The sequence below is a fragment of the Mercenaria mercenaria genome, chromosome 13 (assembly GCF_021730395.1).
Source record: "Mercenaria mercenaria strain notata chromosome 13, MADL_Memer_1, whole genome shotgun sequence".
Classification (NCBI taxonomy): Eukaryota; Metazoa; Mollusca; class Bivalvia; order Venerida; family Veneridae; genus Mercenaria; species Mercenaria mercenaria.
Genome location: NC_069373.1, coordinates 3,902,620 through 3,926,519, shown reverse-complemented (window position 1 = coordinate 3,926,519; position 23,900 = coordinate 3,902,620). Strand labels below are relative to the sequence as shown.

The window sequence follows — 23,900 nt, the reverse complement described above, 5'->3', positions numbered from 1 at the left end:
TTACTTCCGCAATATGGTACACTTAAATGAACGCAATTAAAGGTAATCGCCTTGAGGATCTGGAAATAAGAACTGGAAATGTGAAACCCGGCCTTTAGTAGATCTATCTGATTAGAATGTTAACATTAGAAATGTAAAGAAGTGAGTTAGCAGTATTTCACCAATATCAAATCTTCACTCACACCCACCCTCTATTCTACACATTCTATCATCTTGCCTTCTTGGAGTTTTTCTTTTTCTCCTCCAGTCTCATTATGAAAGCGACCAAACTTGTCGTCGCACCGTGCAAATGTGCTTATGTTAAGACTGACCTCCTTTTTTTCCTGAAAGGGAAATCGGACCCTCTCTCTGGGCGGCTTCATAAATCTGCCTTTTATCGTATCTTGTAATTATAGGTGCACCCTCCATTATATAAGTTCGTGCTAATTATGCGATTTATTTACAAGTGCATACAATATACACTACTGTATAAGTGTCTTACAGGTGACTAACTGAAGAAAAAGAAGCAGATAGGGAAGTCTGGTTATCAGATCCAATCTCTTTTTAATGTTTGTTCACAAACTCCTCACAGCGGTTGTAAACATTGAATGTACGTCAAGGGAGGAAATCTGTGAGATTCAAGATTTCAAGATTTTATTTATAACTGGACCTATACGGGCATCAGTATTATAATAACAACAAATTTAACAAAACAAACACTTAAAGGGCCTACATAAAATAAAACAGTAGTTTAACGGTCATAATAGATCTGATACAAATATTTTGTAAGCTAAAAGATAAATAGAATTAACAAGGTTTGAAAACAGTGTTTTAACTGGCCAGCAGATAACTGCTAGTGACAAAAACCTATTTATCCCAAAACAATTGAAGTATTTTCTGTACAAACAATGCTAACTTAAAAAGAAGAGTACTATCATTACTATAAAATAAACGTTGAAATGACATTACATTTGACTGTTGAAAGTCATTTGGTATATATTTTACTCTGTCTAAATTTAAGTACGGACATTCTATAATGTAATGAAATTCATCTCCTAAAGATGTATTATCACACAGATAGCAAGTCCTGTTATTGTGCCCAATATTCAAAAATATCCCTCTTTCAGCTTGTAACAGATTGTTCCTACATCGGAAATGACACATGGATATTGCGAGATTTGTTGGTAAAACTTTAAACTAATTTTCAAACTCAAAGGTTGTTATAAATATTCTGTAACACAAACATTTTCTGGAAATTTGCAAAGTTTTTTTCATTCCAAGATTGAATAAACTGGCCTTCAACCTCTGTTGTACAATACCACGGAAATACACTGGTGAAAATGATTGATTCAACCAGTATTCAGCAAATCCAAGTTGCTCTTAAAGTTCTTTTACATATGAAATCCAGGAACAATAATTTACATTTTCTGATGGAGTCTCTACATGAAACTGTAAAGTATACGGTTTTTTTTTTTTTTTTTTTTTTTTTTTTGTTTACCATTAATAATTGTACATCAGTAGTTCAATATTCTATTTCTAATTATAACATCTATTGGTAATAAACCAAGCTCGCCAAAAACATGACATTAGGTTTTGACTTTTTTAACCTTCAGTACCATTTAAAAAAAAATTAAGCTGAAAACTTTTAACAATGCTAACATCACCACAACCCCATACATCTGATCCATAATGTTTGAACCACAGACTCAAATAAACGTAATTGTAAATCAATACTAAGCTGCAACTTCCTACATTTTTTTCAATAGAGCATACATATTTTTTTTTAGCTTGGTCAACCAAATACATTTTAGCTTTATTGATGTAACCATTGTTGTTAAATTAAATTCCTAGATAATTGAAGTCATCTGCTACTTCAAGTGCCGCGTTATTATAATAAAAGGTAGGCCTATTTCACATTTTTACACGTGAAAAAATAACAACATTAGTTTTATTGGAATAAACTGTAAGTTTCCAAATATAACAATATTCTGACATAACATTTAATGCAGTTTGTAAATCATTTTCAGATTCTGCAAATAACTATGTATCGTCTGCATAAAGTAACAAAAATAACTTGAAAACATTTCTGAAATATCATTTAGCAGGTCCTTTACATTGTTTGATAATTCCACTAGTCCTGAAAAAAATAGGCATACGTGAGAGTGAATCATTCAAGAAAACAGAAAATAAGATCGATGATAAATTTTCACCTTGTCGTACACCAGAGTGAGCTATAACGAAGAAAATTGATAGACTTTGGCTACTCTTTACACAAGATTTGGCTTTATCATATATTGCATATTTAGCCTCAAAGACTTTGTCATCAATGTTATGCTGCAGCAATTCATTCCATAAACACACACGATCGACAGAATCAAACGCTTTCTTGTAATCTACAAAGGCACAATACAAAGGCACAATATAAGAGCAGATTGGTTTGTTTATACTTTAACTTACTCCCCTTAGATTCATAATCACCATTTGCAATACAGAATTAGCAACAGACGATAAGACAGGTAAGATGATATTTTGTTAAAGTTTAAGTATCAGACGAGCTGTAATAACTTTGAAATGATGTACAAAAAGTTACCCAGAGCAAGCATAGGGTGGACCCAGTTCACCAAAATTTTTCGTCGTTTTCGTTTTCTTTTTTTTTTCATTTCCCATCCTTTTAGCTCTGATTTTCAACATTTTGATAATAAGCAAATTTCTCGATGCTTGAATTGTTCGACAAACCTGCAAACCTGCTAAACTTCATGTCCTCTTTACCTATCTTAAATTTAATAGAACATCACTTTTTCCAACACCTATTTTTCATGGAAGTTCTATCATAACTTAAAATAACGATGAAAATAAAGAGGGAGTGTAATAGTTCCTAGTAAAATACCAGTCAGTTGTGGTCTGCTACCCTAAAATATGCTCATGTCCGCACAATAAACCCCTACTTTCGGTTTCGATCCGCAAAACTTGCAGTGTGGAGTGTAGGCCTATAAACATAAACCATCTCATTTCATGCAAGCATGATGTATTCTTGCAGTAAAATGTGTGATTAAAGCACTTGTGTCATACGAATTTTCGAAAAAACAAAACATGGAGAAATAAGGATCTGTTTACTACCGGCTTCTTTCGACTACTTTTCGGCCGAATTACTGGCTTTATTCCTCAAAACGAAGCTTAGAAACATGGGTCGATCGCAATAAAATATTCGACAAGAAACATAGAATTTCTGAACAAATTTAATTTTGTTTTTGCTATGAACATTTTATACCCCGTAACAACTTAAATAACAAGACAAAATGTACGGAAGCAATATTCAATTGAAAATACACATAAGAATGTGTCTGTGTAGATGGATCTTGATACTAAGTTGATAGCGAATTTGAAGCGATGTGAGAAGTTTTTCTCCGGATAGGCTGCTTCCAGTAGCTGGAGGGCATAAAAGACCAAAGTTTTATCTTTATCTTGGCTGGTCATTGCATGTTATCGCTAAATTAGAAAATGGGTCTGCCTCAATGTAATGCTCATTTCAATAACGAGGACGGTATCCACTCGACTGACAGAAACAACGAGGATGGTACCATGGTACATCGTCAGAGGTATCTTTTTTTCTACACACTGTCTCCGAAAAAATCGATCTAATTTTACTGTGATTCCAGTTTTTGTGAAATGAAAGTAACGGCTATCACATAGAATGACTGCTTTTCATTTTCCTAGCAAAAATTTCCTCATATAATCCGAAATAATAACATCAATCGTGAAAATATATACCATCGCCTTAAAATATCTTCATTTTCGCAGCAAACAACGTATTTTTTTCACAGTTATTCAGATTATATTAGATAGATATTTTACATGGATATAGTTAAGGTATGTTCTTACACATTCAATACTAAAACTTTTCAAATCTTCAGTTAAATACGGTATAATAACCTGTTAAAGGTGTGAATTTCCTGTTCACCAACATGTACATAAATCACACGAGGGCGGTATCGCTCACACGAGTAGGTACCCGAATAACCAGTGTGGTCATTATCTCTACTTTATTAAATTACACTGAACAACATCATTATCTCTACTTTATTTCCTTACACTGACCATCCTCATTGTCTCTACTTTATTACATTACACTGAAAAACTTCATTATCTCTACTTTATTACCTTACACTGACCATCTTAATTATCTCTACTCTATTACCTTACACTGACCATCCTAAATTATCTCTACTTTATTACCTTACACTTACCATCCTCATTATCTCTACTTTATTACCTTACACTGACCATCATCATTATCTGTACTTTATTACCTTACACTGACCATCCTCATTATCTCTGTTTTATTATGTTACACTGACCATATTCATTACCTCTACTTTATTACCTTACATTGAACAACTTCATTATCTCTACTTTATTACCTTACACTGACCATCCTCATTCTCCCTGTTTTATTATGTTACACTGACCAACTTCATTACCTCTACTTTATTACCTTACATTGAACAACTTCATTATCTCTACTCTATTACCTTACACTGACCATCCTAAATTATCTCTACTTTATTACCTTACACTGACCATCCTCATTATCTCTACTTTATTACCTTACACTGACCATCATCATTATCTGTACTTTATTACCTTACACTGACCATCCTCATTATCTCTGTTTTATTACGTTACACTGACCATCTTCATTATCTCTACTTTATTACCTTACACTGACCATCATCATTATCTCTACTTTATTACCTTACACTGACCATCCTCATTATCTCTACTTTATTACCTTACACTGACCATCATCATTATCTGTACTTTATTACCTTACACTGACCATCCTCATTATCTCTGTTTTATTATGTTACACTGACCATCATCATTATCTCTACTTTACTACCTTACATTGAACAACTTCATTACCTTTACTTTATTACCTTAAACTGATTTTATTACCTTACACTGACCATCCTCATTATCTCTGTTTTATTATGTTACACTGACCATCTTCATTACCTCTACTTTATTACCTTACACTGAACAACTTCATTATCTCTACTTTATTACCTTACACTGATTTTATTACCTTACACTGACCATCCTCATATCTACTTTATTATGTTCCACTGAACAACTTTATTATCTCTACTTTATTACCTTACACTGACCATCCTCATTTCCTCTACTTTGTTACCTTACACTGACCATCCTCATTATCTCTCCTTTATTACCTTACACTTTCCATCCTCATTATCTCTCCTTTATTACCTTACACTTAAGAAACTTCATTATCTCTACTTTATTACCTTACACGTAACAACTTCAGTATCTCTACTTTATTACCTTACACTGACCATCCTCATTAGCTCTACTTTATTTCCTTACACTGTTCATCCTAATAGACCTTTATAACGGACACGGACAATGTAATCGTACTATGTACTATGGTCAAAGTCTGGGGAATTTCTCAAAACACAAAAATTGAAACCACAGGGATTTGTTTTATTTTTAAGATATTTTAAAGGTTTTCGCCAAATTATCAAGGCACAACATATCTCTTTGCAGTGTTATCCTCTGCTGCGAATAAATCGTCTCCAAGGAGAACACATTTACGTATACATCTAATGAAAAAAACATGTTCAGTTTAATACCTGTAATTTTATTTACTGTCTGCCATTTGATAAAATATCTTTTTTTTTTTTAATTTGTAAATTTATGAGAATCATTTGCCAGTCTATCAGCAAACAACGCAATTAAAACAAATTTCATCGTAGTGACAGAAAATACATTCTGAACTAAATTCATTGGACGGTAGCCGTTTCTTTATATGGGTAAAACAATTCTGACCTCAACTCAAATAGCCCATGGATAGTTCTCTTCACTCAAATAAGTATAGTTTATGGCAGAACTTTATCTATTAATTTAGACACAGGACTTTGAACCAAGCAGCTGTCACAATAATGCAATCACAAGCGGTTTTTAATAACCATGCTATTTCTCAAGTTTGGTGACAATATATCATTCCAAACTTTAGTTATTGGCCGAAAACCTTTGTTTCTATTTTCAGTAACAAACAAGTTGAAATTAGCTGCATCTACCCCATATATGGAAAGCTACCTATAATCAAAGTTTTGTGGAACATCTCTTTGTTATTTACAGTAATTGAGTTCAATCAATTTAAACGAATAAGGATGTCTATATCGAACTCACACCGACGTCGGTGTCGATGTTGCTCTTTGCTCTCGGGTCAAAGTTAGCCACCTTCTAAATTTTCCTATAATCATTAAACCTCATATTTTGTAATAGCATTGGTTAAATGTTTAGGTGAACCTCCTCAATGCCTTTTTACTACAGTCACTATAATAAAAAAGAATCATTTCTTCAGGACTGATCTTGTTAAAGGGTAAATATCTCATAAATTATGCTCCAACTCTTTATGCATGTACATGCGGCAATGGCTTCATCTCAGAAGTGTAAAAAGACCTGTAAGAACAAACATAGACTGGCTCCCGTCCCTATGTTTGTTCTTATTTACATATATCAGTTTTCTTCATTAAGAGGGAAGTAACTCCAGAGGGTTGTTTCTACATTGACATTTTTTATTGCCCCTGGCTCCAAACATGGTTCAGCCATCAGATAAAATTGTGCTATTTTAGAGGCTTAAAATTTTCTAACAAAATGTTTCCTGTATTTATATAAAAAATAACCATGCAGCCAGGGAGCCAGGCTAGAACAAACAGTGAACCACATTATTTATTTTGTAAAAATGTAAGCTTTTCAAATAAATAGGTACCATTTCTGTGAAATACTAATGTTGTACAAAACCTAACTTTCGTTTTGAACAGGACCTAAATCGCTACTCTCAAAAGCGCTAACGTTAAACAGTAAACCTCTGAAAATCAATTTTCATAAATGTAAGTTACAGTCATTTATGATTAGAACTATATTGCACGTTTAATTGAAATAAGGTCCCAAATTGTTACAGAAAGTAGTCTTTTTTACTACTAAGAGCCTCCTCGGAAGTATCATTTATTAGCAATTTCCTCCACTACCTTGCTAGCCATCAAAAGTATGTAGATCTGGGGTTTACAGGCCGTGTTATGGCCGATATTGTTTCTAAATATCCTTTTACCTCAATCCCACTGACTCTTACACCCTGACCACCAAAACATGAGACAACAAATAAATAAGTTTTATGTTCTTCTTATATTTTAGTATTCTCCCAAACACACCCAGACCCTTTAACCTCCCTAGATACACTCCTACACTAACCATCAGTTATTTTTGTAATTCCTATTCATATTCCTTTCTTTTTCAATTCCTTGTGTATCTTTTTATTATTTTAGAACACCCACCCTTTCCCAAACAATTACAAATACGTCAAAAGATCTGTGTTTTTCTGTAAGCATATACAGCATGCAGCTTTGCAGGGTTAAACCTCTACACAATTTAAAAGAAAATCGCTATAATTATGATTATACATATTCTCAATACACACTAAGTACAACAATTTACCATGATTCCTAAAACATGTTTGAGAAAACCCCGCAAATTTGACTGAAGTACAGAGTACGTTTACATTTACATTTCCATGTCTGTGTCCGTGATAAAGGTCTAATTATCTCTACTCTATAAACTTACACTGACTACATTACCTTACACTGACCATCCTCATTATCTCTACTTTATTACATACTTCATTAATTTACATTGGCCTACTTCATATCTTTAAACTGACCTGAAATATGTTACAATGACATACTTAATTATCTTACATTTGCCTACTTTCTTTCCTTAAACTGACCTACTCCATTACCTTACATTAACATAGTTCATTATATTGCAATGACCTACTTAATAATTTTACATTTACCTACTTCATCACAAAATCAACTTGACCAAACGTTTATACATGGATAACAATGTCAGCCTTATTTTCCTATACAATCTTGTGACTAAAACAAGGAGCTGCGTTCAATAAATGCTTGATGCCCCCAGTGGCATCCTTGTCGATAGATTTTGCACCCAAGTCCAAAACGAGGTCAAGGTGATGTCTGAAGATGAGGAATGGTCACAATTAACATCTGTATTAGTATCAATTCATTCTTGTAAGGGGTATTGATGCTAGACGAAACAGTCCAATTTGGTTAACCAAGAGATGGCCCATATAAAGCAACCTAAGTCCAAAATGAGGTCAAGGTCAAACTGAGGTCAGGTGATGTCTGAAGATGAGGAATGGTCACAGGTTACATCTGCATTAGTATCAAGTCATTCTAGTAAGGGGTATTGATGCTAGACGAAACGGTCCCATTTGGTTAACCTTATACGGACGGACAAACGGACAGGATAATCACTATATGCCTCCCGCATCAGTAGATGCTGGGGGCATAAAAACTGAGACAGCATTTTAAAGTGAATGAAGTATATAAGAGTACCTGTTCCAGTTGGATCTCCTCCTTGAATCATGAAATCCTTGATAATTCTGTGAAATTTTACACCATTATAGTACCCACGTCTGGCCAGTTCCGCAAAGTTTCTACAAGTACTGGGAGCATGTTTCCAGTATAATTCCACTACAACAGAACCCATTCTGAAGAAAAAAGGAGACAAATTAAAGGAGAATGCACACAGATTGTTAAAAAATAATTTTAATCTCTTATTATGAAATGTCAACGGTTAATCAGTCTAAACGTCCAATCAGCAGTTAGTAAAGGCAGTAAATTGTTTATTTTTTATTTATTTGGGTTTTACGGCGCACCAACACAGTATAGGTTATATGGCATCAAACAGGACTACAAATTTTGGTTTCACATCTAATTTACATCGAAATAAAAACATTAAGTATGGAATCAAAATCTGTATACCTGCTGGAATCACAGAGTTACAGCAAAACCAAGTGTTAAGACCCTATAAGTCGCCTCTTACGATCATGCAAGGGTAAGGCAGTGGTTCCAATTCTTTTCATACACAGATCGTCCCAGAACCACGGCAGTAAATTGTTTTTCGTACTTTTAATAAAAATAAATTAGAGATGGGAACGAATACTGAAATCAATATTCGAATATTCGGTTTGCCATATTCGAATATATTCGAATATTCGGTTAGTTTTAATGGAAGCTTTAAATTCTTATTAAGTGGTTGTCATATACACAACGTATTCATTTGTTTAAAGCGTGGATCATCGTAAATAAGGCCAAAAAAATTAAACTTTCGGGTAACCCGATCCTACATAGCGAAACCCGCCGATCCTAGCGTTTTATTTCACGATTCTGTCAGTATAATCATGAACATATTTAACTAATTCAGTGTTTTAGCAAAATGATACAAAAAATCAAAACGATTATAATTTAGACCGTCGCAATTGTATCTAAAAATAGCAGGTCGTCCCATTTAAACACGTGACGCGCTATTGTATTACCGCCGCCACAAAAATTTCAATCGGCGTGTAAAAATCGTCGTGTAAAATGCAAGTAAGGCAGACTTAAACCTCCTTCTACATGAACTTGTGCATCAATCATACGTTTTTCATGATTTTATTATTAACTACTTCAAAATTTAATTCGAATATGGCCGATTGCGGATGAAAACCGATTCTGTGGATGGTCTGAAACGTCGTACAAAATATTGTGAAAAGATCGACAATATCTACAAGTTTGGTATTGTTTTCGAAAAAAAAAATCTACAACTTGTTACATAAAACAGGCGCCAATAAAAATGAACAGAAGATAAAAATATATCACATTTACGCCCAATACAAACTGTTAATCCGTAGCGATGACCCCAGGTAATTATGCACTGCAATTTTCTTGTTAATTGGACATCTTTTGACATGCATCTGACACATTGACGCCTGTTGCAAACTGTTAATAAGTAACGATGGCCCCTGCCAAGTATGCATTGCTATTTTCTTGTTAATTGGACTTCTTTTGATACGTGATAAACTAACATGACATGGTTTTATTCTGTAGAATTAGCATGCTCATATTGCCCAAAATCAATGATACTTATTTTGAAAAAAATATACAATAATTTACGAATATTTGAATTTGATTTTCATATTCGAATATTTGACCGATTTTCGAATATTCGAATATTCGAACATTCGTTCCCATCCCTAAAATAAATTCTAATTTTCACAATTGTTATTGTGCCACAGCCGAAGCAGACAACTAACAATCAGTCGATTTGAAATCTATATCAATCAATAAAACACCCCTGAGAGTGTGAAAGTTGCTAATCTCAATTCCAGTTTCATGTGCAGAAATAGTAACTTTGTATTTTAGAAAAAAATTAAATGTATATGCCGTAGTCCAAACTGGAATCTAGGCAGATCGGAAATCTGCCTTGGCCAAAGTAGAATTCCAGTTTGGTCTAGACCGATTCTTGATCTGCCTAGACTAAACTAGAATTCTAGTTTGGCTAGACCGATTCCGAATCTGCCTAGGCCAAACTGGAATATTTGTTATGAACTTAAAAAAAACAAGAGGGCCATGAAGGCCCTGTATCGCTCACCTGACCTAGATTATCATTCTGACCAAATTTCATTAAGATATGGTCATAAATGTGGCCTCTAGAGTATTAACTAGCTTTTTCTTTGATTTGTCCTGGTGACCTAGTTTTTGACCCTACATGACCCAGATTCAAACTGGACCTTGAGATCATCAAGATTAAAATTCTGACAAAGTTTCATGAAGATATAGTCATAAATGTGGCCTCTACAGTGTTAACAAGCTTTTCCTTTGATTTAACCTGGTGACCTAGTTTTTGACCCCAGATGACCCAATATCGAACTCATCCAAAATTTTATTGAGGGTAACATTCTGACCAAGTTTCATTAAGACTGGGCCAAAATTGTGACCTCTAGAGTGTTAACAAGCTTTTCCTTTGATTTGACCTGGTGACCTAGTTTGTGTGTGTGTGTGTGTTCGGGTTTAACATCTTTTTCAACAATTTTTCAGTCATATAAACGACTGTGTCTACTTGTAGCAGTGAGCACAATGCCCAACTTTATAGTGCTGCCTCACTGGAATATCACGCCGTAGACCAGGGGTCACACTGGGAATTTTTTTCTCTGAGCCACTGCTTTTTTTCGAAGATGAAATTATGAGGCCAACAACGGCGAAGCGCATAGCATTGACGTTCTTGTAAGACTACATTATATGTACCAAAGTACTCATACCACTCAAAAAATTAATGTAGTGATTATACATATTTCTTAGTAACCCTTTAAAAAGCTATTTAGAAAGTCAATTTTTGTTAACTTCTAAAATTATCATTTTTATAAACATCTGCCATTTAATAAAAAAAATTTCAGAACATCACATTTAAAATAAAGATGTCAAAAAAGAAGAAATTTTGTTTTTAAAAGCAGTGTCTTATTTTGCACACTGCCTATTAGTGGGTGAGGTTCGATGCCTTCACATGTTTTATTCTCGAAAAGAACTTTAAAATATGAGCTCCTTTTGCAACAGTTTTCATATTCAGTTTCTTAAATGTAGACTCTTTGTTGGGTTTTTATTTAAGACTGCACTAAAAAATCTCGTCAGAAATGACAGAAATTTCCGAAAATGAAGGTCGCGAAAACGGGTGACAAATAACGGAAAACGTAAGTTAGAATTAAATTTTTGGTAAAATACCTATGTTTTATTGCTTTTCTGTCATCATATCTATTCAATGCTTACAATTTCTGCTTATCTAAAGCATTTTTATTTGTTTTTGCCCAAACTAACGCTCGGCAACTAACATGATAAATAAAATTTGCTACAGATTGTCTACGGCCGATAGCTCATAAAAAAGGTATCAAGCGCACAAAATGATGATTATAATTGTCCAGTTTGTTGTTCAATAATCTAATTATCGCCAATTAACTGACTGGTCAAATAAAAATTTTGCAAATTGGCTTCCTCCCTTTCAATAACAGATGTTGTTTGTCTACACAGATTATCGATTTTTCACACCTTTTGGTTCCTAAAACTGGCAATAATCGTAGTTTTGTAGACAGACGTAGCTTCGGGCCATTTTCGCCACTTAGAAAATTTCGGAGCCACATTTATTTTTTTGTCGCAAATGGCTCAAGTGGCGATCGACAGCGTGACCCCTGGTAGACACGTGACATGATACCCCACCCAGTCACATTATACTGACACCGGGCTGACCAGTCCTAGCACTACCCTCTTAATGCTGAGCGCCAAGCGAGGAAGCTACTAGTACCATTTTTTACGTCTTTGGTATGACGCGGCCGGGGATCGTACCCACGACCTCCCGCACTCGAAGCGGACGCTCTACCACTAGGTGACCTAGTTTATGACCCCACCTGACCCAGATTTGAACTTGACCTATGGATCACCAAGATTAACATTCTGACCAAGTTTCATCAAAATATGGTCATAAATGTGGCCTCTAGAGTGTTAACTAGCTTTTCCTCTGATTTGACCTAGTGACCTAGTTTTTGACCCTACATGGCCCAGATTCAAACTGGAAATTGAGATCATCAAGATTAACATTCTGACCAAGTTTCATGAAGATATAATCATAAATGTGACCTCTACAGTGTTAACAAGCTTTTCCTTTGATTTGACCTGGTGACCTAGTTTTTTAACCCCAAATGACCCAATATCATCATATTGGGCACGTGAAAGAACCAAACGAACTGCTTTAGTTCATTTGTTTCTCAAACTTTCTTCACTGAAATTTAACGAATGCGAGTGAAATGTTGGGCGGACCGAAATAGACTGAAAAGAACGCAAGATTTCAATCGAAATGAACGCGACCGCGACTGAAATCATTTCAGGATCGCTCAAATTATTTGTGAGCCGTTGGACTTAACAATATTTCCAGATTTTCTAGTTCATTACTTCCGCATTCGGCTTGTTAATAGATAAATATATCCGCAAAATCGGATTGTTGTAGATAAAAATATCTGCGAATCAGAAATTCTGGAAAGACTTTTCTTTGGAAAGGGAATTTCCCAATGACCGACGCTAACGGTAATATCTGAGATGTTCCGATTGCGGCGTTTCTAGAAGCGGTGTTTAGAACGCATATACATTCAGACCTATTAATCTATCTGCAGTGGAAACGACTTGCAATTGGGGAATTTTTTAGTGCAGTTGGGGATAAAAGTATATTATTTTGCCTGGGGAATGGGGCCGAATTTCGGCCCCAAAATCGGCGTTAAAAAAGGGCTGACACTGTATGGAATAAAGGGCATTAGTATTTTGATACAGACTATAGAGGAATGAAAAAGACTTTAGGGTGACAGATAGCTCAGTGGTTTGCACACTGGCCTTCCAATCCTGAGGTCGGGGGTTCGATCCCCGGCAGCTACTCGGGAATTTTCAGAAAGCGTTTCAGTGTTTCCCACCCAACTAGAAGTGTACTGGCCAGGAACCCAGGCAATCCTTGCGTGTATCAGTGCTATAGACTGGGCACGTTAAAGAACTAGGCTGTCTATTCGCAACGAGCTAGGCTAAGTTAGCCGGACAAGCCTGTATCTGATTTCTGATCTCTCTGTCGAGGGGGCTTTGTCTCACTCTGTCCCTCTGGTCAGATCGCTCTGTGTCTGTACTAGTAGAGGATGAATTATGCGCCCTGTGTGGCTGCATTTGAACTATGTAAAGCACCTTTGAACGTGAAATTGATCATGAAAAGGGCGCTATATAAATCTGGTATAATAATAATAATAGGGACTTTTTTGCAACACTGTAGGAACTACTTTTTAGGATGGACTACTTTTTGACCCCAATAACATATACCGGTCACACATTAAACCGAAATCCACCTAAAAACCGGAATACACTTTGCATATCCGGAATACACCTGTATTTTTTAATTAAAAGGTATTTTTGAAGTGTTTTTGATATAATTCAATCATATTTATCATAAATAATTAATATACGAAAGGAAAATAAAATACGTTCACGCAAAATAATTTTATACGAGATTGAAGTTCAGCGTCCGCGCCGGAAATTTCCATAACCGAAATATACCCGTATTTCAATAATAAATGGTATTTTTGTAGGGGCTAATGCAGAAAACATTTGAGTATAATATAAAATAAGTTTACAAAAGGAAAATAAAATACTTTAATTAACGCAAAATGATTTTATACGAGATTGAAATTCAGCGAGCTTACTGAAATGTTGCACGCTTACGTCGCTGTGACTAGATACCGGAATGTTGATTATTGGAAATTATTTAATAGTTACTTCACATTTTATTTAAAAAATGAAACAAAGAAAATAATTTATGATAAAAAAATATCGATATTCAATTTATAAATGAATTATAGACAAAATACGGGTCATGACATAACCGCGCTGATCGGAAAGGGCTTAACATGATCGGAAAGGGCCTGTCATATGTTTATTATTTGAAATTATAAATTGTTTCTTCATATTTCATTTAACAAATAACACAGAAAATAAATTAGGAATTAAAAAATAGCAATTTTCGATTTTAAAATGATTTATAGACAAAATACGAGTGGCATAAACCGCGCTGATCGGAAAGGGCATAACATGATCGGAAGGGACATGTCACGTGTTTATTATTGGAAATTATTTAATTATTTCTTCAGATTTCGTATAACAAATAAAAAAGAAAAGAAATTGAGAAAACAATATCAATATTCGATTTTTAAATGAATTATACACAAAACACATGTCAGCGCATAAACCGCGCTGATCGGAAAGGACCGACCATATGTTTATTATTGGAACTAATTTAATTATTTCCTCAGAATTAATCTGATAATTTAACATGTTTAAGAAGAAAATATATTTTGAAAAATCAGTTTTCAAAAGAATTATATCATGTTTAATATATAAATATACAAACGTTTACTGCGTTCATTGCCATAGCACAATTAACATCCTTTAAATGTATGCGGCGTAACAAACACGTGTCTCTGATTAGTCCCGATAGAGTTTGATTGGATTATCACATTATCACAGTCGCCGAATTTCAATCTCGTATAAAATCATTTTGCGTGAATGTATTTTATTTTCCTTTGGTATGTTAATTATTTATGATAAATATGATTGAATTATATCAAAAACACTTCAAAAATACCTTTAAATTAAAAAATACAGGTGTATTCCGGTTATGCAAAGTGTATTCCGGTGTATTCCGGTTTTTAGGTGGATTCCGGTTTAATGTGTGACCCACATATACAGCCATTACCGGTGAGAAACACCAATAAAAAATTTCAAGAAAGTTACATTATTACAAGAAAATAAGACCCGAAAGTTTTTGGTCCACGGACCAAATAACAGGATAATGCCGTCAAGTGCCAACCATTACAGATCATGATGGACGGTATCCCCAATTCCTGTATCTTCGTGCCTTCCTATATCTTCGTGCCTCTGTCATTTACACGCGCTGCTAGTTCATGCAAAAGCTCTGACGTCACTAAATTGTGTTAACATAATAAGCACATGGTATTTCGTAAACAAAGAAGGCAAAATGCATAAAAAACATGTAGCTTGCCTTTAATCCACATTAATTAAATATCTATCATTAAAAATATGTAGCTGCTTAAAAAGAAACCAGGTACAATGCAATTATTTTTAAAATATCCAAATTTTCATTTCCAAAACTTATGACAGTTTCATTCCAAGGTCATTGCCAATTCTCCTAACCCTAATTTCATCTAAGGGGAAAATTTCCATGCTTGAATGACATAAGCGACCCAAATAACACAAGTGGCACGATGATATAGGAAAATGGCAGCCATGACTTAGGTTACACACATGGTGGAAACATCTTGAGATTTCACAATGACTGTTTAGGATATCCAAAGAAAAAAGTTTGCATGATTAAGATAAATTTAAGGTTTATCTTCAATATCATATATACATTTTTGAATGTATTTTGCCTAATTTTGGGATTTAAATGGGGGAATACGTAGGGGGCACGAAGATACAGGAAAAGGGCATATATCCTGTTTTCTCATATTCTCGGGGGCCTAAGGGGTAGTTTTTATTCCTAGTAACAGATTAACCATTTCATAAACAGCATTTGGGTGTTATTTTGTAGAAAATTCACTTGTCTTTCAGATGGAGTCATAAAATGTTACTGAAATTATCCCATTTAATCATTTTGTTTCTGTATTTGATACCACCCTCACCCGCAAAAATGGACCAAGTTTCTCGTATTCCCGTGGATTTAGATTTGACTTTTCATCACAAATAAGTTGTAGAATTTAAAACATTAAAATTGCCATTGTGTTATAAAAAGATATATTCTGTAGTAAATACATCAAGAAATATTACAATTAATTGCATAATCAATAATTTATGGCAAATTTGCTAACACCACCTGAAAAAAATAAGGATTTTTTTGAAAATTGAGTAAAATGCTGATAGTTTCGTCAGGAAACAGGCTGATTCGGACCGTGGCTGATTCGGACCAAATTGTTTGGCTGATTCGGACCACATACTTTGAATAAAAGTAGATAATGACCATATATTTTGGCTGATTCAGACCTCAAACTTTTAATTAACAGTCAATAATGACCATGAATTTAGGATGGTTCAGCAATTTTCAGAAAATAATGTTGATTTTTAAATAAATAAGCGTTATACTGAGGTTTAACTTGAAAAAAGGACATAAAATATACACTGTACAAGCGGGCAAGAAGTTTTGACAAACTAAAATGCATCATTTATGCATTTAAATAAGGACTTTAATTATTCTTTGCATCAGACATTCTTGATCTTGATCTTGATCTTGATATTTTACGGTGATACATCTCATCGACATTTTCTCACCGTGCCTGCGCCAAGTGTTGGGAACTTATAATTAGTCCAACTTTTTAATACAACTAATAAATAAATCCACTGGTTTTTCTGAGGTTCTGTAGCTCTGAATGAGTTCGCGTGGTAGAGAATTCCAATCGCGTAGTGTATTAGGTATGAAGCTATACTTATAAACGTCTGTCCTGGCATATATAAGGTTAAAATGTTCCTCGTGTCTGTTTTTAGTGACACGTATAGGTTTAACTAGATGGTCCACTGGTACTGACGCGGTGTTATTTAAACCTTTACAGAATAAAATTAGACGACTCTGTTTTCTTCTTTCCTTTAGGGGTTTTAGCTTTAAGTCATTTAAAATTCCGGTCATGCTTCCTGGGTCGAAGTTGTAGTTTGACGTGATGAATCTAGCTGATCGTTTTTGTACCGCTTCGATTTTTTCTTGTAAGTATTGTTGATGTGGGTCCCAAATTGTACTTGAATATTCTAAAACTGGTCTTATTAAACCTTTATACGCTTGAAGTTTGACATCCTGAGGACAAGCCTGTAGATTCCGTCTTAATAATCCCAATGTTCTGTATGCTTTATTACACGTTTCTTCAATATGTTTATTCCAAGTAAGATCACATGTTATATTAACCCCCAAATATTGATTGACTTCAGAAATTCCAGGGGAGTATTTTAAGGGTGTATTGATATTTTATGATTGATTTTTTTCTAGATAAGGTCATCATATTACATTTCACTGGTTGAAATCTCATCCCCCATGTTATTGCCCACTCTCCTAATTTATCAATGTCTTTTTGTAATTCAAAGCAGTCGTTGTCAGTTAGTATTTCCCGATAACACACACAATCATCTGCGAATAACCTGATATTTGATGCAATATTATCAGAAATGTCATTAATATGTATTAAGAATAAAATGGGTCCTAACACTGTTCCCTGTGGTACTCCAGATAGAACTGATGATACCTTTGATGATTCACCGTTAACAATTACACACTGACTGCGATTTACCAAAAATGAGTCAATCCAATTTAAAATATTGGGTCTTACACCGTATTTATGCATTTTAGATTTTAGAAGTTCGTGAGGCACGGTATCGAACGCTTTTTCAAAATCCAGAATAAAAATATCCACTTGTTTGTTTCTGTCTACTGAATATGCCCAGTCGTTAATCACTGTTGCTAGTTGAGTTTCGCAACTGTGATGTTTCCTAAATGCATGTTGCCTACTATTAAGTATATTATGGGCTTCAAAATGTTTCATCAAATTTGAACAAATGATGTGCTCTAGCACTTTACAACAGATACAAGTCAATGATACAGGGCGATAGTTACTGGGTAAAGATTTATCCTTCTTTTTACATAATGGGCATATATTTGCCATTTTCCAGTCATCCGGTATTTTGCCTACATTAATTGATTGTTGAAATAGATGTGCCAGAATATCTGCAATGCTTGGGCCGAGCTCTTTTAACACTCTTGGATGTAACGAATCAGGTCCCATCGCTTTATTTACATTTAGTCCTATTAAAAGTTTTTCTACCCCTTTCGATGTCACTATTATGTTTTCCATCTTGACATTACCATCCTTAAAAGATACAGGTACTGATGAATATTCAGTTTTTGTAAAAACACTTGTGAATTGTTTATTCAATGCATTTGCTTTATCGCTATCAGATTCAACTGTCCTGCCATCTTCTGTTTTTAAGGGAGGAATTCCAGATTTTTCTGATTTTTTACTATTAATGTACTTCCAAAAAGGTTTCGAGTCGCTCTTGATGTCCCCAATAAGATTATTTACGTATGAATCATGCGCGGTTTTTACTTCTTTTTTTACTGATAGTCTAATTTTTTGCCATTTATTTTTCAGTCTGGTGTTGCCTGTTTTTTTAAAACTTGAATGAACACGATTACGTTTTTTAATAAGTGATTTAATCTTGTTAGATATCCATGGTACTGACTTCGCTCCCTTACTTCTTTTGCTAGGAATGTTTTTCTTTATAGATTCTAATACTGCAGTTTTGAATAGGTTCCAGTTCTTTTCTACACAACGATCGTTCTGATATCCATTAAAATATTTATCATTACTAAAATTAGTCATTTCATCTCTCATTGTACTGTAATCCCCTTTGGAGTAAACTAAAAATGTTCTCTTTTGCTGTTTTTTATAGGGTTTAAAATTTGTAAATGTTCCCATAATAACATCATGATCACTAAATTTATCAGGTGAATTAATGTTCTTTATCTGGTCAGGAGTTGTAGTAATAAACAAATCTAAAGTATTATTTTCCCTGGTTGGAAACATAATAACTTGCTCAGCACTGTTCTCATTTAAAATGTCTATAAGTATTTGGCCGTCACAATCACTTAAACTTGACCCCGTTTCTTTATTAATTTTCTTTTCCCAGTCAATCTTCCTAAAGTTCAGATCCCCGAGTATGTGTATATTTGGTATTATATAAGATTTAACTTTCTCCTTAATTTTAAGAAATTGTTCTCTTAATAAGTTCATATGTTCCACTGGTGAGCTTGGTTCTCTGTACCAGCTTCCGAAGTAGTGATCTTTCCCATTCAGAGATACTTTAGACCAAACAGATTCCGATTCATTTTCTAGAAATGCTAACGGAGCTGAATTTAATGTTGTCTTAATAAGTAGCATTGTTCCTCCCCCATGTAGGTTCCTGTCATTTCTATAAACGTCATAGTTCAATGTTTCCGGTATAATTTCACTTGTACTAATTGATGAATCAATTTTTGTTTCTTGTATAGCAACAATATCTGGACTTTCTACCTCTAAAAATGATTGAATTTCTAATTTCTTTCCACGTATTCCATTTACATTCATAGAAACAATTTTTATGGAATTTGCCTTAACAGTTTTCTTTTGTGGTCTTTGGTTATTTATTTTACTTTCTGAGAGTATTTCATACTGATTTCTCGTTTCAACACTAGACGCAAAACTTGAAAAAGATGTCGACAGATTAATTGCATTGCACTCAGGACACGACCAAGAGCAGTTAGTAGCCTGTATTACCATGTATTCCGTTTGCGACACTACGGCACAAGAATTGTGAAACCATACCTTACATGCATCGCACTCGATAGCGGGGTCAGAATTATAGACACCCTCTGTACATATACCACACGGAGATACACAGTTTTTGCAAAACCAATTTTCAGATGAAGTCTGTAGTTCTTTATATTTATCATTACTTATTCCTGCACATTTAGCATGTGACCATTCATCACATTCGTCACACTGTACAGCCTTGTCAAGCCTCTTGACAATACGATCACATTGATTACAACAACTTCTGGTGGGCCCAGGGTTACTTTCAATATCCCCTGCTATAATTAATATCAGTTTAACGAATTTAAAATTTGGCTTAAAAACAAAGGGTATGTTCCATCTTTTCACGTTCCCATAGTTAGTAAGATTCAAAAATATATGCATTGGGCTGTTCTGGATAGTGGGTGGGGTACTCGCTATTAAACTTAATACTCATAAATTTTATTTTTACTAATGACATCAGTGTCAGGAAAACTTAGACAATTTGGGCCGAATAAGCAAAGTAAATTTGGTCCGAATCAGCCATGGTCCGAGTCAGCCTGTATTCGTTTCGTCAATATGCATTCAAATTAGTGATGGGACATCGGTTGGAAAACTCCAACCGATTATCGGTTGGAATCGGTTAGCAAACCGATGCGATGTATCGGAAAAATAATCGGTTGAATGTTATTTATTTTCATACTTGTTTATTCAGATAGTCATGTCTTTAAAATGACTGTTTTACTTAAAATTCATATGCTCTTTTGAAAAATAAAGAACTACCATTAATCAGATGTTTCAAAGCTGGTTCCTGGTAAACAGAAACTTTAGTAATGACTAATTAGTTGCAGACAGGGAAACAATAATAAATTGCAATCTGGTGTACATGTATCATAGACTCATAGCTGTCATTTGTGACAGTTGACTGGTATACATGTACCTGTAACATATCTAGCATACAGCAAGGAAGTACAGATATTTCAGTCTTTCTCTGGCTGACAAAAATAGTGATTGTAGAAAACCATTAAATGAATTCAGTTATTTTTCGGTAATATAAATATTTTCATACAATGGTTACCATAGCCTGACACTACTGAGTAGCACCATGTTCCAACTGCTTGTTGCTATGGCATATAACAATGTCATGAAGCTTGGTAAAAAATGATCAGATAAAAATCAGAGTTTAATCTGTTTCCATATGTACACTGGTCAGCGGTACTGGGTAAACGGAATTTCGGCAGAAAAAATCATGACAACTCGATGACAACTGCAACTGCATAAAAACACACAAGTTCTTTCCATTGAAATTACATTATGGACACGGAAATCTAACGGCATTAGTGTCCAGTTTCAACAGATAAATTCCCTCGGGCATACCGTTGTTAAATACGAAAATTTATCAAAGTTTCTCTAATTTATTTTGCCCCACTTTTATTGACGCTATGGACGCCGCCATGTTAACAGCTGTGCCTAACTGTAAGATGTTAAATCCATTTTCATTGGATAACTGAAACGAAATACTAACGTTTGATTGTCGGCATACTTCTGTTTTATCCGTTATGTATGCAGGTAGTCCATATGGGTGGTTTTCAAAATAATGAAGCAAAAGTGTGACATAGGGGTTGAAAATTCAAACTTATTTCTTATGGTGGTCACCTATTTTTTATTTTAGCAAATACTTCAGATTTGAAGGAAATAACTTTGGGAAAGTGTTGAGAAATGCCAATCAGAAAATATTTCAGCCTTTAATTCGAAAGTTCAGTGAATTTCCAGTAAGGTGGTGATAAATGTTGCATGGTTTTATGACAAGGAAATTGTATAACAGTAATTTTTTCAACATAAGTGATAAGTAATGGGTGTATGTATATGGTTTGAAACTTATTTAATCATTGTTTATGGACATTGGTTTTTTAAAATCACCCTTTCTGCACAAATTTGACATGAAAATAAAACTTTACCTAGAAAAAAGTTGTTGCTGAATGCAAAATAACTATCATATAATTATAAAAACCAACTTTTTTTCTTGACATGTTGCATGTTTATAAACCACATGCCAAATTTTCAAGAATGTCAGTATTCTAATTTCTAGAATTGTCTACTCAAAATTGAGTTATTTTAAAAGATGCACAGGGGACAATACTGAAGATCAGTGTAATCTCATCCATTATAAGTTTTCTATTCATAAAAAGACTACTGGTAATAAACTTTAGACAAATACTATCAAAAAAATAGTTTATTCCCACAAATAACTACAAAATTGAAAATTTTCACTACAAAAACATGAAAAATCAACAAAATGTAATGCTTTAATTGAAAAATAAGTGACTTTATACTTAACAAACACTTTGAAATCATTTAGTTTACATGAACTGCTTATTCATATTAGAAAAATGACAAAATACCATGCATGATAAAATGAAAATTCATACATACTTTATAATGTTTACTAACAAGGGTGCACAGGGGACAAATTGTATCAAAATATTTATTTATTAGAATATGTTCATGGTAAGTAAAATTCTTTTAACTAATAATATTTACTAAGTGAACATTTACGTATTTAGGTAAACTTAAGAGCTTAAGAAGCAATAAAATTATTGTTTCCACTTATTAAACTTGAAAATTGGCAACTTCGGAAAAAATGCAAACAATGAATTTTAATTGTCCAGGGTTTCTTATTATAATGCTTTATTATCAAGTAATGCCTAATTTTGCATACACACTGCTAAGAATATAGAACTGCCACCACAAATTACAGTAATGCTATGATAACTGATATATGTCCAAAAAAGGGTGCACAGGGGACTCACTTTTGGCTTTGTGAATGTTTAACAGTCAGTAATATGTGAAGTTGAAGGCTGCTTTTGTATCTGTTGTAACTCCCTTTCAAGCAAAAATAAGTAAAATCCCATTTATATTAAAGAATAAAGAAATCTGACACTTAAACAACTGAAAAGGTGCACAGGGGACATTTTTAGGTGTATAGACATTCATCAAGTTTCTGAGAAAGTCCATTATTAAAGAAAAAAATCATACTGTGTCTTCACAGCTGAAAGGATAAAGATCTTAGAAAAACATTAAGACTTTAGAAAAGTAATAGGGTTATGAAATTGTAGTGTTCAACATTTAAATTTAGTATTTTTTTCACTATTTTTCGTGAAAAGGGTTCCATCACAAGATGTGAAATATTGGTAACAATAAGATGTATATAATGAAAAGAAGTATTTTATTTAAATGTGCAGAGTTTAAGTTACATTAAAAAGCCAAAGCTGTAACATAAAGCATGGTTTTAAAAAGTAAACCTCAGTTGAAAAGTATACTTCATGTAAAATGTCACACTTTTTTGGGTGCACAGGGGACAAAATTAGCTATATAGTTTAATATAACTTTAAAACTGCTTGAGCCATTAAGCTGAAATTGCACACATTTATTGAGTACATTGATTTGGATATATTTTGCTCCAAAACACATTCTAAAACTTAACTGAATTAAAGTAAGGTGAGAGAGAAGAAAAAGCTTCATTATTTTGAAAACCACCCATATTTCGGATATTTCCAGGTAAACATAAATTCTCACGCACCGTATTTCCCTTCGGAAACCTTCGTCCATACCCGTGTAGATTCGTACCCGCTATCGACTCTGAGAAAACATAATCGATTATCGGAATCGGTTGGACTTTTCTAGCCGTCAATCGATTATATCCGCTAATCGGCCCATCACTAATTCAAATCACTTTAAATTTTCAGTGTGTTCGTTTTGTACCATTCCTGTCTAGAAAATAACAAACATTAAATTATTTGACAACTTGAAGGCAAAAAACGAGAATATGAGAAACCCTGAGAATACGAGAAACAGGGATACTTCTTTGATCAGACGAATTCTGTATGTCCGAATTGTGATGTCAAAAAAAAAGGAAAGAATAAAAGGTACGAGACAACTTGGCTGCTCTTACGTAGTTTCAAGTGTTACATTTGGTGGCTGCCATGTTTTAGGAGGAATCCCTGATCCTGACGTTATAGACATGATGCTGAAAATTTATAATTTTCTTGATCGGTTTTTGTTTCTTCCGGGCAGGTCGAAAATAAAACAAGAGAAATGATTGGTTAACATG

The 23,900-nt window shown here is 34.0% G+C and overlaps 1 protein-coding gene across 1 annotated transcript in view; it reads right to left on the bottom strand.

The window, feature by feature from the left end:
• Positions 1 to 23,900, bottom strand: part of LOC123530031 (peptidyl-prolyl cis-trans isomerase-like 1) — a 40,831-nt gene extending 16,931 nt beyond the window's left edge. The window contains exons 1-2 of the mRNA XM_045310714.2: positions 23,742 to 23,900; positions 8,415 to 8,569 (exon numbers count right to left, since the gene is read on the bottom strand). Coding sequence (XP_045166649.2) covers positions 8,415 to 8,569; positions 23,742 to 23,812 — 226 coding nt within the window. The 5' untranslated portion in view covers positions 23,813 to 23,900. The remainder of the gene's footprint in view (positions 1 to 8,414; positions 8,570 to 23,741) is intronic.